Source organism: Sorex fumeus, unplaced genomic scaffold (assembly GCF_029834395.1).
Source record: "Sorex fumeus unplaced genomic scaffold, SorFum_2.1 ptg000207l, whole genome shotgun sequence".
Classification (NCBI taxonomy): Eukaryota; Metazoa; Chordata; class Mammalia; order Eulipotyphla; family Soricidae; genus Sorex; species Sorex fumeus.
In genome coordinates this window covers 1,529,870-1,542,079 of record NW_026606264.1, presented here as the reverse complement: position 1 = coordinate 1,542,079, position 12,210 = coordinate 1,529,870, and the positions used below count along the sequence as shown (strand labels likewise).

The window sequence follows — 12,210 nt, the reverse complement described above, 5'->3', positions numbered from 1 at the left end:
GTGGGAGGAGCCACAGTTGCTGCTGACCGCTGGGCCCTGGGAGCTGGGTCACGGGCAGGCGCTGTCCCAGGCCCCCACTAGTCACGGGTGGGCTCTGCCCCAGCTTTGCCCCTCCCCAGTCTGGAGGCCCTGCAGCGCCCCCCAACCGATGCCCAGCGTCCTGTAGTCCAGGGCTCCATGGAGCACGTCCCCAGGGGGAGCCGGGCATGTGCAACGCAGGGCAACCCCCGCCAGGCAGCTTGCAGGGGTGGGGTACAGGCACGCAGCACAGCCCGGGGCTCCTGGGTCCCGGCTTTCTGCACCCGTGCCCCAGTACCCATACGCAGAGCACCAGGGGTACCTATGCCCAGAGTATCTGTGCCCCAGTGTGTCTGTGCCCCGGTACCTACACCCAGAGTACCTACACCCACAGTTTCTCTACCCAGAGATGCTGTGCTCGGTGCCAGAGGACTCTGCCCAGGTCCTGTTCTTGGAGTACCCCAGTACTTGTGCGCGAGGACCCACACGCCCAGAGCAACGGTGCCCCAGGGCCTGTGCCCTGAGTACCATGCCAGGACACCTGGGCCCTGAGTACTATGCCCTAATACCTGTGCCTTGAGTATCATTCTGGGGTACCTGTGCCCCAAGTACATTACCCAGTTCCTTTGCCCCAAGAACCCGTGCCCCAGTTCCTGTGCCAGAGCACCTGCACCTGGACTCCCCGGGCCCCAAGGACCGGTACCTTAGTACCTGTGCCCTGAGTACCTGTACTCCCAAGGCCGGTGCCCTAGTACCCATGTCCCGAGCACCCATGCCCCAAGGACCGGTACACTAGTAACTGTGTCCTGAGTACCCATGCCCCAAGGACTAGTACCTTAGTACCTGTGCCCTGAGTACCCATGCTCCAAAGGCCGGTGCCCTAGTACCCGAGTCCCGAGTACCCATGCCCCAAGGACTGTTACCTGGCATCTATATAGTGGACCCTTGGGCTCCTGGGGAGGAACTTCTCCCTGGACTCTCACCTGTCCCTGGCCAGGAACCCTGGGATTGGGTACTCGGTCCTCACGGCAGGTGGGATGGCCTAGGTTCTGGGGGTGGTGAGTGCACTGTGACCCTATGTCCTGGGGCTGCTTCTCGGGGCCAGAAATTTCCGGCAGAGCCCTGGTCAGGGCCAGGGTGAGCCCTGCTGACTAAGCCTCTCACCTGAGGCATGAGATCAGACCTACCTGGCGCCGGGCTGGCCGTGCCCACTCTGCCTCCCGGTCCCTGCGCTCCGTCTGCTGGCTGTGCTGCCCACTCTGGCAGAGGGCCTGGCGGAGTGCGTCCACTTCTTCCTGGGGAGGGAGATGGGAGTCCCCTGGGAATGTGCCGGGGACAGCTGAGTTGCAGGCTTAGCCTGTGTGTGAGCTCAGGGCTCAGGACAGGGTCCACGGCTCCACGCTTGGTATGTCCTCACCCTGTGGGGGGACAGGGTCTGGGCCCTTTATACTGGCCCTGGGCAGGGGCAGCGCTGGGCAGTGCCCACCCTGAGAGGCCCCAGGAGGAAGCTGGTCCTCCCGCCCTTGGCCTCTGTCTGGTGCCTGTTGGGGGTCTCAAGCTGCTTCCCCGTTGAGGGCTGGCCCCTGCACAGCCTCGGTTCAAATGTCGAGTGTGCACACATCCCCCCACTGCCTGCAGGGGTGATGCCCTGAAGGGAGAACTGCCCTCCTGGGCAGCTCCAGGCACAGGGGCAGTGCAGGGGGACGCAGGGCGCAGCCAGGCCCTTTGGGTTGTGGGTGGGCATCAGAGCTCCTGCCATCTGCCCGCATGGCGGCCAGGTTCTGGGAACCCTCCTAGGGGTCCTGTGGGACTCTGGGGGTGCCAGGAGCCTGCCCAGCCTCAGTTTCCCCACCAGTGCCAGGGCCATGCACACTCCCGGGTTACTGTTGGCCCTAGAGGGAGTCTCACCAACCTCGAGGTGACAAGCGGATAGGACAGCTGGCACTGTTCCCTTCAGCCCCGGCCCCGGACCACAGAGCCCAGGGACCTGCACGGGGACAGGATGGGCGGGGATGGGACAGGCAGGGATGGGGAGGGGACGGGGTGAGGTGGCCCCTTAGCCTGTGCCCAGCCCGCTGGACTCTCCGTGCAGTGGCTCAGACTTGGGCCCCCGCCCCGAGGCTGGCCTGCCTGCTTGCAGCGCAAGGGGACACAGCAGCTGACGGCCCTCGGGGGGTGGGGGGGGGGGACCCAGGCCACTGTCCTGACGCTGACCAGTAATCCCTGCCCACCCACACCTTCAGTCATGCCGGCCTTGTGGGCAGCTTCGCTTTCTCTGAGCTTCCCCGGAAAGTCTCAAACATCTGCCTGTGATGTGTCGGGACAGACGCAGAGAGAGACCCACGGACAGAAGGACCAGCAGGAAGCAGTGGCCCGGGGGTGCACGCGAGAAATCAGAGTCATCCTGGGGATCTAGTGGATGCCACGGCATGGGAGGCCACGCGGAGGCCAAGCTTGGGGGGGACGTGCTGGCACCAGGTGGGCCTGAAGGCTGGGACGAGGCACAGGGGCTGCAAGGAGGGGATGGGGGCGCCTCCCGTCCCTGGGGAGCAGGGAGACGCCTGTGGCTGGCTGTGCTGCCCCCCTCGCAGGCCTGTGTCCCGGCAGTGGCCGGGTGGGCCGCGTTTGTTGATGTGCTGGGGTTGCCCTGGAGACGGGCGGGGCTGCCTCAGGAATGTCACTATTCGCACCCGGGGCTCAGCCCTTAATGAGAACCGTGTGCCTTTAACGAGATGCTCTGGACCTAGCCAGTCCAGCCTGCTGGAGAGTGGACACTGGACACCGCGGGCTCAGTGCAGCAAGAGGCCACAGCTATACCACCGTGCGAGCAGAGATGGACACAGGCTCACGGGTGTGAACGGAGATGAACACAGGCCCACGACGTGGGCAGAGATGGACACAAGTCCATGGGTGTGGGCAGAGATGGACGTGCAGGAGCCCTTCCCTGGAGGCACATCAGGCCTCAGACACTGGCCTGTCCCCAGCAGCAGGTGACAGGGCTGAGCTCGGCCGGCCCCGGGCGGCTCTGAGCAGAGGGGGCCATGGGCGACCGTGGGAGCAGAGGCGGGGTCGGGGCATGTGCTGGGCAGGGTGGGGGACAGGGGAGCAGGGGGAGGGGTCCCCACCGAGGCCCTCGGGGGTCACAGACACTTGTCTGTGCTCAGGGCGACTCCCAAAGGCGCCTGGGCCCTCTGGGTGCCGGCGGGTCAGGGTCAGGCGTGCAGGGCCTCAGGGCCCCTGTGGTCGGTTCCGGCCTCAGCGTTTCCCAGGGCCCTTGGGTGCCCGCCTGGGCTCATCCAGGACATAAGCTTTGGGAGCAGGGGGCCCGTCCAGATGGGGAGTGGCCCCTGCAGGCAGTGGGGGCCAAGCCAGGGCTGGGGTGATCCCGCGTGGTGGCCGCAGCCCCGTCCCCGGGTGCCCCTCGGAGCCGCCCGCGGGCTACAGGGGATCCGTGGGGACGGGGCTGGGGCCCCCACTCTCCCTCCCGGGCTCAGGGTGCCTGGCCACGTCTGCACCCCGCCTCGGCCAGGACCTGGGGCCAGGAACTTCCCGGCCCCTGTGGAGACAGGCCTGCTCTGCCTGCCCTGCAGGGCCCCCACCCTCGCTGGCCCGGGGTGGTCACCTTCCTCTGCCTCCACCAGCGCTTTCTGCAGCTGCCCCACGCGGCTCTGAGCCTGGGCCCGTTCACTCTCCTCCTCACTCAGTCGCAGGCTCAGCCTCTCAGCCTGGAAGCGCCAGTCATCCTGGGGGTATGAGGGGCAAGGGGCAAGGAGCAGGGGTGAGAGGTGAGGGACAGGTGAGGGACAAGGAGCAGGGGAGCAGGGGTGAGGGGCGAGGGGCAAGAAGCAGGGGTGAGGGGTGAGGGGCAAGGAGCAGGGGTGAGGGGTGAGGGGCAAGGGGCGAGGGGCAGGGGTGAGGGGCAGGGGTGGGGTTGAGGGGCAAGGGGCAGGGGTGAGGGGTGAGGGGTCAGGTGTCAGGCACAGGAAGGGGCAGCCTCAGCTGCAGGACAGGCAGGAGTGTGGGGCGGGGGGCACAGGGAGGATCGGGGTGGGGCTGAGCTGGCCGGCAGGTGCTGACCCACTCTGGGCTGTAGTACTGGGTGCGAGACATGGCAGGCGAACTGCCGGGCTCGGGCTGGGCAGGGCGGTCAGCTCGTCCCCAAACCCTTCCCAGGTGGGGACCCTGTGGCGTGTGGTCGAGCCCCCGGGGGGTCCCGGGAGACAGTCTGGGTGGGCGTGGCCGTGGCCGGCGCCCCCTACCCGCTGGCGTTGGGCCTCCCGCAGCCGCTGGGCCGCGTCTCTCAGGGCGTCCCGTGCTGCGGCCACGTCCACCTCCGCCCCCAGGTCCCGAGGCTCTGGCCAGGGCCCCTGGGGCGGCGAGCGGGGCCTGGAGGGGACCCGGGGGTCGGGGACACCTGAGGGACAGCAAAGGGACAGGGCTGGGTCGGGGCCACCCGGCCGTGCAGGCCCCGCTCGGGCAGGCTGGCAGGTGGCCCAGGACACTGACCTCTGCCGGGGGACCGGGGCCGCTCCGGAGAGGACGACGGGCTCCGGGCGTGCAGCCCCAGGCCACGCCGCAGCGTCCCCCAGAGCCGGCGGAGCTGCTCCTCAGCCTCCCGCCGGGTGCCCTGAGCCTCCGCCAGCTCCTCCTGGAGGCCTCGCACCCGGCCGCCGGCCTGCTCCAGACGGGCCTGCAGCGTGTCGGCCCGGCCCGTGGCCTGCTGCAGCTTCCCGCAGACGGCCTGCAGCTCTGCCCGCAGGGCCCGCGTCGCACCCTGGCTCTCCCGCACCTGCTCCCGCAGCCTCCTCTCCTGGGCCTCCCCGGCGGCCTCCGCCTCGGTCAGTGCCCGCCGCAGCCTCAGCACCTGTGAGAGTCCCGGGCGAGGTGGGAGGCCACCGGCCGGAGCCCGGCCTCACACCCAGCCGGGAGCGCCGCCTCCTACCTCCTTGCTGGCTCCCTCGCGGTCAGCCTGGGCCTTGGCCACCTGCCTCTTCAGCTCCTGGGCTTCCCGAGCCCCCCGCGCCTGCAACTGTCTCAGCTCCTGGCTCTGCTGCTGCCTCTCCCCCTCCAGAACCTTCACCTGCAGGCAGGACGCACCAGGTGGGGCTCACTGGGGTTCACAGGGACCCACCAGGATTCATCGGGGCTCACTGGGACTCACCAAGGCTCACCAGGGCTCACTGGGGTTCACTGGGACTTATTGGGGCTCACTGGGGCTCACCAAGGCTCAACAGAGCCTACTGGGGCTCACCAGAGCTCACCGGGGCTTAGGGCTCATCAGGGCTCACTGGGGCTCCCTGGAACTCACCAGGGCTCAGGACTCACCATGGCTCACTGGGGTTCACAGGCTCACCAGGACTTACTGGGGCTTGGGGCTCACTGGAGCTCAGTGGGGCTTGGGACTCACCGGGGCTCACTGGGGCTCACCAGAGCTCACCGGGGCTCACTGGGGCTCACCAAGGCTCAACAGAGCCTACTGGGGCTCACCAGAGCTCACCGGGACTCACTGGGGCTTAGGGCTTAGGGCTCATCATGGCTCACTGGGGCTCACTGGAACTCACCAGGGCTCAGGACTCACCAGGGCTCACTGGGGTTCACTAGGGCTCACCAGGACTTACTGGGGCTTGGGGGCTCACCGGGACTCACCGGGACTCACTGGGGATCATCAGGACTCACCGGGACTCACTGGGGCTTGGGGCTTACCAGGGCTCATTGGGGCTCACCAGGGATCAGGGCTCACTGGGGATCACTGGGGCTCATCAGGACTTACTGGGGCCTGGGGCTCACCGGGACTCACCGGGACTCATCGGAGCTCACTGGGGCTCACTGGGATTCGCTGGGGCTCACCGAGGCTCAACGGGGCCTACTGGGGCTCACCTGAGCTCACCAGGACTCACCGGGACTCACTGGGGCTTGGGGCTCCCCGGGGCTCATTGGGGCTCACTGGGACTCACCAGGGCTCAGAACTCACCAGGGCTCACTGGGGTTCACTGGGACTTATCGGGGCTCACCGAGGCTCAACGGGGCCTACTGGGGCTCACCAGAGCTGCTCACCAGGACTCACCGGGACTCACCAGGGCTCACAGACCTCACCTGTGTCTGACTCCATACAGGTCTCCCTTATGTGTGGGGAGGGGAGGAGGTCAGGGTCACCTGTGCGAGCAGCTGCCGCAGCTCCTGCTGGACATCCCTCCGGGCCTGCTCTGCCTGCCGCAGGCCCGCCTGCAGCTCGGCTGCCTCCTCCCGGGCCGCCTGCTGGGCCTCTCCCAGCTCCAGAACCTTCTGCGCCGTCTGCTCCTCGGAGCACCTGAGGCTGGGACACGGGCAGGCGGGTTCCCGGGCCCGTCCTGCCCCCAGTGGGCCCTGGGCGTCCCTCCCGGAGGTGTGGCCCGTGGCGCCCTGTGCCGCCCTCCTCCCGCTGGGCAGAGCGGAGGCCCGAGCGTCCCTCCCGGCCGGCCCACGGCGCCTACCGGGCCTTGTCCTGCTCGGCGCTGCGCAGGGCGGCCTGCAGCTCAACGTTGGCACGCTGCAGCAGGGCCCGCGCCCGCGCCTCCTGGTCGCGCGCCCGGGCGGCCTCCAGGGCCTCGCGCCGGGTCACCTCGCCACTCTCCCTGCTGCCCCGGAGCTCGTGGCGCAGCCTGGCCAGGGCCTCCCGCGCCTCGTCCAGCTGGGCCCGCAGCCGCTCGGCCTGTGGGAGGGGCCGGGCGGCCAGTGGGAGGCGGGGGGAGGGGGCGACCCCCAGCCCCCTGCCCGATGGCCTCCAAGCCCCATGCCCTGAGCCCCAATGCCCTGGACTCCTGGTGTGGCCCAGGGCCTGCGTGTGGCCAGGCCACTGCTGTGTCCCACGTCCCGTGGGCCTGGCCGGGGTGGGGGTGGAGGAGCCGCCTCAGCACGGGTGGCCCCACTCCGCTCTGCGGACCCCCGTGGACGCCTGTGGGGGCGGCGTCCGGGACGGCAGGGGCAGTGGGCGGCGGAGGGGCTCTGCGGGAGAGTCCTGGGCAGCGCGGGGAACGGGGCCCCACCTGCGTGGCCGTGCGCGGCCCCGCCAGCACCAGCCCCCTTGGCCGGCCGGCAGGAGGCCGTCCTGCCCGCCCGTGCCGCGTGCTGGGGGTTGTTGTTCTGTTTGGGGAAGGGCCGCGCCCGCCTCCCGGCCCACATGTGGGAGCCTCAGCATTTTCCGCTGAGCTCAGCAGAAATGTGCCCAGAGGTCGGGACCCCGCGGGCCGCCCCGCCCTCCGGGGACTGCACAGGGGCGGGAGGGGGAGCGCGCGCAGGAACGCCCCCCGCCCCCGCCCACCCCACGGCCCCAGGAGAACAGGCCCCCTTTGACAGGGACTCTGCAGCCAAACCGCTGAATGTGGTTAAGGTTCCTCCTGGAGGTCGGCGGGCAGCCTCTCAGGAACTCCGCGGGGAGGCGTGGAGGAGGGGGGGCCCGGGGCTGAGTGTGTGTGTCTGCGGCATGTGCGTGTGCATGTGTGTGCACGAATGCATGTGTGCATGTGCGTGTGTGCACGTGTGTGCGTGTTTGTGTGCTTGCCTGAATGTCTGTGTCTGTGAGTCTGTGCATGCAAGGCTGTGCGTCTGTGTGTCTTTGCGTGTCTGTCTGTGCACATGGCTGAATCATGAGTATCCACATTGGTGTTATGTGTGTTGCGAGTGACTTGTGGTGTGTGTGACAGTGTGTGTTGTGTCCAACTTGTGCTGTATGTGACAGTGTGTGTTGTGTGTTACTGTGTGTGATGTGCTGTGCAGTATGTGCTATGAGTGCCTGTGTATGACTGTGCAGTGTGTGACTGTGTGTGTTGTGTGTGTGGCGTGTGACTCTGTGTGGTATGTGTGTGGCAAGTGACTGTGTGTGGTGTGTGTGTTGTGTGTGACTGTGTGACTGTGTACAACTGTGTGTGGTGTGTGTGTTGGAGTGACTGTGTGTAGCATGTGACTGTGTGGTGTGTCTGGTGTGTGTTGTGTGTTCTGTATGACTGCCTGTGTGGCATGTGGCTATGTGCTGTGTGACTGTGTGTGTGGCATGTGGCTATGTGTGGTGTGTATTGTGTGTGGTGTATGTGTGGTGTGACTGTGTGTGTGTTGTGTGTGGTGTGACTGTGTGTGGTGTGTGTTGTGTGGCGTGTGTGCCGTGTGTGCCGTGTGTGTCCTGGTGTGCCCTGCAGGGGCTGCTGCGGGTTGCGCCCGGCACTCCAGTGTAAGCTGGGAGTGTGTGGTTTCCATGGCGACGTGGGGCCAGCCTGGCGCCTGGGCGGCTGCCTCGGCCCTCCCCCTCGCCCACAGCCTCTGCGAGACCCCGAGACCCGCATCCCCGAGCCCAAGGCTGCGCCGCCCCCCCCCCCCCCCGGACGGCCATGCCCTCCCCGCCCCCCCCCCCCCCCGCACCCCCACGGCCCCCGCCCCTGCGGACTGGCCTGACAGGATCTGCTGAAAGGAAACTTTCTCCTGGCGCCAAAGTCAACAGCCCGGCCAGTCCCGCTGCCAGACCCTCCCCCGCCGTCCCGAGCCCCGCTGCTCACCTGGTACCGCCCGGGAGGCCCCGGCCACTCGCACCCGGACCTCCCCTGCCCCACGCCTCGGGGCCTGAAGCCGTCCCGCGCCCTGTCCTGCACATGCCTCACACATGCCTCACACGGCCCCGCAGGGGCTGCCCCTGCCCACCCACCCGCCCCACCCGTCTCTCCGCCAGCCTCCACGCTCCCCCCACCCCTTCGCCTCCCTCCCCTCACCTCTACCCCTCACCTCACCCGACCTCACCCCTTCACCTCATCCCCTCACCCCTGCCCCTCACCTCTCCCTCCGTGCTGCTTCTCTCAGCTGCCACCTCCCGGAGCTGGGCCCTCAGGGTCTCGGTCTCCACCTGGTGGGCCTTGATGGCTTCCTCGAACTGGGCCTGCAGGGTGCGCAGCTCCATGGCCGTGGTGGTCAGCGAGTCCTGGGGCACCGGCAGGGTCAGGGCCTGGGGCACGGGCTGGGCCTGGCCACTCCTCAGTGGCCGGGACGCAGCCAGGCCCAAAGCCAGTGTCTGGGGCCAGGCAGCGGGGGCAGCGCTCTCCCGGGCCCTCCCGTGCCCAGCCTGGCCCCGACTCCTGGGCCCCTTCCGGCCCCAGGCCCCCTGCCAGGTCCTGCCCCCCAGGCCCCCCGCCCTGCCCTAGCCCCCCGCCCAGGCTCTGCAGTTTCCCTCGTCTGAGTGTTGGGCAGGCCGGACAGGGGCAGCGACAGAGGGACAGGGACGAGGGGCCTCTTCTCCTGTCCTGCTCCTCATGGCCTTGCCCAGGAGCCAGGGACCCCGGCCAGCTCCATCCCACAGCCCGCATGCTGTCCTGGCCCAGGTGGGTGCAGGGGGCCAGCCCGCACCCCGGTCCCGCTCACCTCAGCCCTCGCCCCAGGGCCCCCCACTCACCTCGGCCCGGGCCTGCTGGCTCTTGGCCTCCCGCCGCACCTGCTCCAGCTCCCGCACGGCCGCGGCCACCTCCTCCCGCAGCCGCCCCAGCTCCGCGTCCTTCAGGGACAGCGCCTGGACAGACGGGGCTGGGCAGAGGGGCCGCACCCAGGCAGCGAGGCCCCACACCTGCCCGCTCCCCGGGCCCTGTCTCGCCCAGCCTGGCTCCAGTGGGCCATGTGTGGCCCTGGCCGGGTGGGAAGCGTCTCCTGCCCAGCCCTTCTCAGACACACGCGGGCCGGAGAGCGGCGCCGCGTCCACCCATCCAGGGCCCTTGGGAGCACCTGTCAGGAGTGTCTGCAGTTCACAGGTACTGGGGGCCCCGGTTAGGCAGTCCCTGTTCCAGGCTGAGCACGTGACCAGCAATGCCGCCACTCAGACCTAGCCAGGCAGTGGCCGGCTCCTGCCTCTGGGCCTCCCCAAGGGCCAAGAGGCTGCTGGGGCCACGGCAGAGCAGACCACAGAGGCAGGGCGGCAGGAAGAGCCCGAGCCCCACAGACCCTGCGAAGGAAGGATGCTCAGGCGTGCAAAGGGCAGGCGCCTGGCCGGACGGGTGGCGACTGGGAGAGGGAGGGTGGGTGCACGGCAGGGTGGATCACTGACGAATGGACAGGCGAGTGGGTGGGTGGGCAGAGAGATGCGTGGGCGGGTGAGCATGGGCAGGGACAGACGAATGGGAGAGCGTTCGGACGGTGGGGCAGGCGGGTGGCTGGCTGAATGGACGGACGGGCAAGAGATGGGGGCGGAGGGATGGTGAGGATGGGTGAGCAGTGGGTGGACGGACAGACAGACGGAGAGACGGACGGGTGGTGGATGGCGGAGGGATGAACGGGGATGAGTGATGAATTACGGAGGGTGGGTAGACGGAGGGGCAGTGGACGGTGGATGATGCATGGACGTGTGGCTGGTGGACAGAGGGTGGGCGGTGGGGGTGGGCGGAGGAGGGCTGACGCATCATTCTGTCGTCTGTTCATCCACACCCACACACCGTCCACCCCCCATCGCTGGGTGGCGGGTGATGGCTGGGTGACGGGTGGCGGGTGATGGGTGGATGGTGGGTGGGTGACGGGCGTGGGTGCGTGGATGGTGATGGCAGGAAGGGAGAGGTGAGTCTGTCAGGACGACTAAGGGAGGTGAGGCAGTAAGGCCGTGACCTGGGGGGGGCAGTGCCGTCCGGTCCCCTCCTGGGCCTGCAGAGGGCTGAGGAGGCCAACGAGTGGGAGCCTCCTGGCCGCCGCCCACGCGGGCACCTGCTTCCTCTGGTCCTCCAGGTGGCGGAGGCTCTCGTCTCGCTCCCGCCTCAGGCTCTCGATCGCCTCCTTCAGAGACTGGCCACTGGCCGCGGTTCTGGCCACCCGCTCCTTCTCCTCGGTCAGAGACAGGCCCAGGCTCTCCTGGGCCGGACAGTGAGGACGGAGGCCAGTGCGCTCGGCCCCGGGAGGCCAGAGGGGCAGCCGACATTGGCGCGGCCAGCCATGTGCCCACGAGCCCGGTGCCCGGAGCCACCCAGGGCCTGCCCCGACCCATCTGCCTCTTGTCGGACGGGGCCCTCCCTTGGCCGATGGCCTGCAGGTGCCGCCCTGAGGGTCCTCATGGCCTCGGCCGCCCGGGGGTGTCGAGACCCACCTTCTCCCGCTGCAGCCGGGCGACGTCCTCGCGGAGGGCCAGTGCCGCGTCCCGCTCTCGCCGCGCCTCCTCCTGCTGCCGCTCCAGGCCCCGCCGCAGCCCCGTGGCTTCCGCTGCAAGGGACGGAGTCAGGCCCGGGCGGGCCGCGCCCCAAGCCAACACCCCTGGGGAGGCACCGGGGGCCGTGGCACCTTGCAGGGCCTGGCTGGCCTCCTGCGCACGCTGGGCCTCTCTCTCCAGCCGCTCCTGCTGCTCCTCCGCCCGCTGCTGGGCCTCCCAGAGCCGGGTCTCCAGGGCGTCCCTCTCGGCCCTGTGAGGGTCGGGAGAGGCAGCTCTGTGGCCACTGCCATTGCCACTGCGCCGGGGAGCTGGGCGCCAAGCGAGGCGGGCACGGGAGCCGGGCAAGGGCGGGCACTCAGCTGGTGTAAGACAGGCGCCCGGGATGGAGCCCCACACCCACCCCCTCTGGGCAGGGCGCGGGAACCCCACACTGCCCGCGACAGAGGCAGACGCAGCCGGGAAGCCTCCTCGAGCCACCGCCACGAGGGGCAGGTCCCACGGGGCTGGGGGAGGCACCGTCCAGCCGTCGTGGGGGGAGGCGGGAGTGGGCAGCGGCCACAGGTGTGGGCACAGTGGCCCGAACACTGTGAGGGGATGGGGGGGGGCACATGTCTTGGCCCAGGGTTGGGTTGAGGCACTCCCAGAGGAGTCTGGGAACAGATGCTGAGACCCCAGGACGAGCTTCTCCAAAGCACTCAGAAGGTTCTAGAAGGGCACGGGGCAGAGAGATGCCACTATGGACACCCCGGGGTGCCAGGCACAGGGTGGGACCGTCTCGGGCCTCCTGCACACCCTGTGCACCCAACAGCTGCCCCTGGCTCCAGGGGACCATGTGGCTAGGTAGCCAGTTAGGAAGGGCCCGAGTGGAGGCCACGCAGGGTGGCTGAGCTGGAGGCATTTTCTGAGGAGAGCGGCAGAGGGGCAGCAGCCATGGGCACCCCTGCCCACTGGAGGGGGAGAGTCAGAGTTGGGCTGCACCCAGGAGGGAGGGCAAGGCCCAGGGCTCAGGGGGGGCACCTGGGTGCAGCTGGACCTGAAGCCGGGAGCCCGGCCCCTCTCTT

General features: G+C 69.0%; 1 protein-coding gene across 1 annotated transcript in view; it reads right to left on the bottom strand.

Moving 5' to 3' along the window:
- The window catches only part of CROCC2 (ciliary rootlet coiled-coil, rootletin family member 2), a 28,607-nt gene that overhangs the window by 2,086 nt on the left and 14,311 nt on the right, over window positions 1-12,210 (bottom strand). The window contains exons 17-27 of the mRNA XM_056108367.1: window positions 11,090-11,399; window positions 10,714-10,857; window positions 9,425-9,538; window positions 8,813-8,956; window positions 6,489-6,706; window positions 6,172-6,325; window positions 4,961-5,098; window positions 4,519-4,882; window positions 4,278-4,456; window positions 3,641-3,761; window positions 1,206-1,313 (exon numbers count right to left, since the gene is read on the bottom strand). Coding sequence (XP_055964342.1) covers window positions 1,206-1,313; window positions 3,641-3,761; window positions 4,278-4,456; window positions 4,519-4,882; window positions 4,961-5,098; window positions 6,172-6,325; window positions 6,489-6,706; window positions 8,813-8,956; window positions 9,425-9,538; window positions 10,714-10,857; window positions 11,090-11,399 — 1,994 coding nt within the window. The remainder of the gene's footprint in view (window positions 1-1,205; window positions 1,314-3,640; window positions 3,762-4,277; window positions 4,457-4,518; window positions 4,883-4,960; window positions 5,099-6,171; window positions 6,326-6,488; window positions 6,707-8,812; window positions 8,957-9,424; window positions 9,539-10,713; window positions 10,858-11,089; window positions 11,400-12,210) is intronic.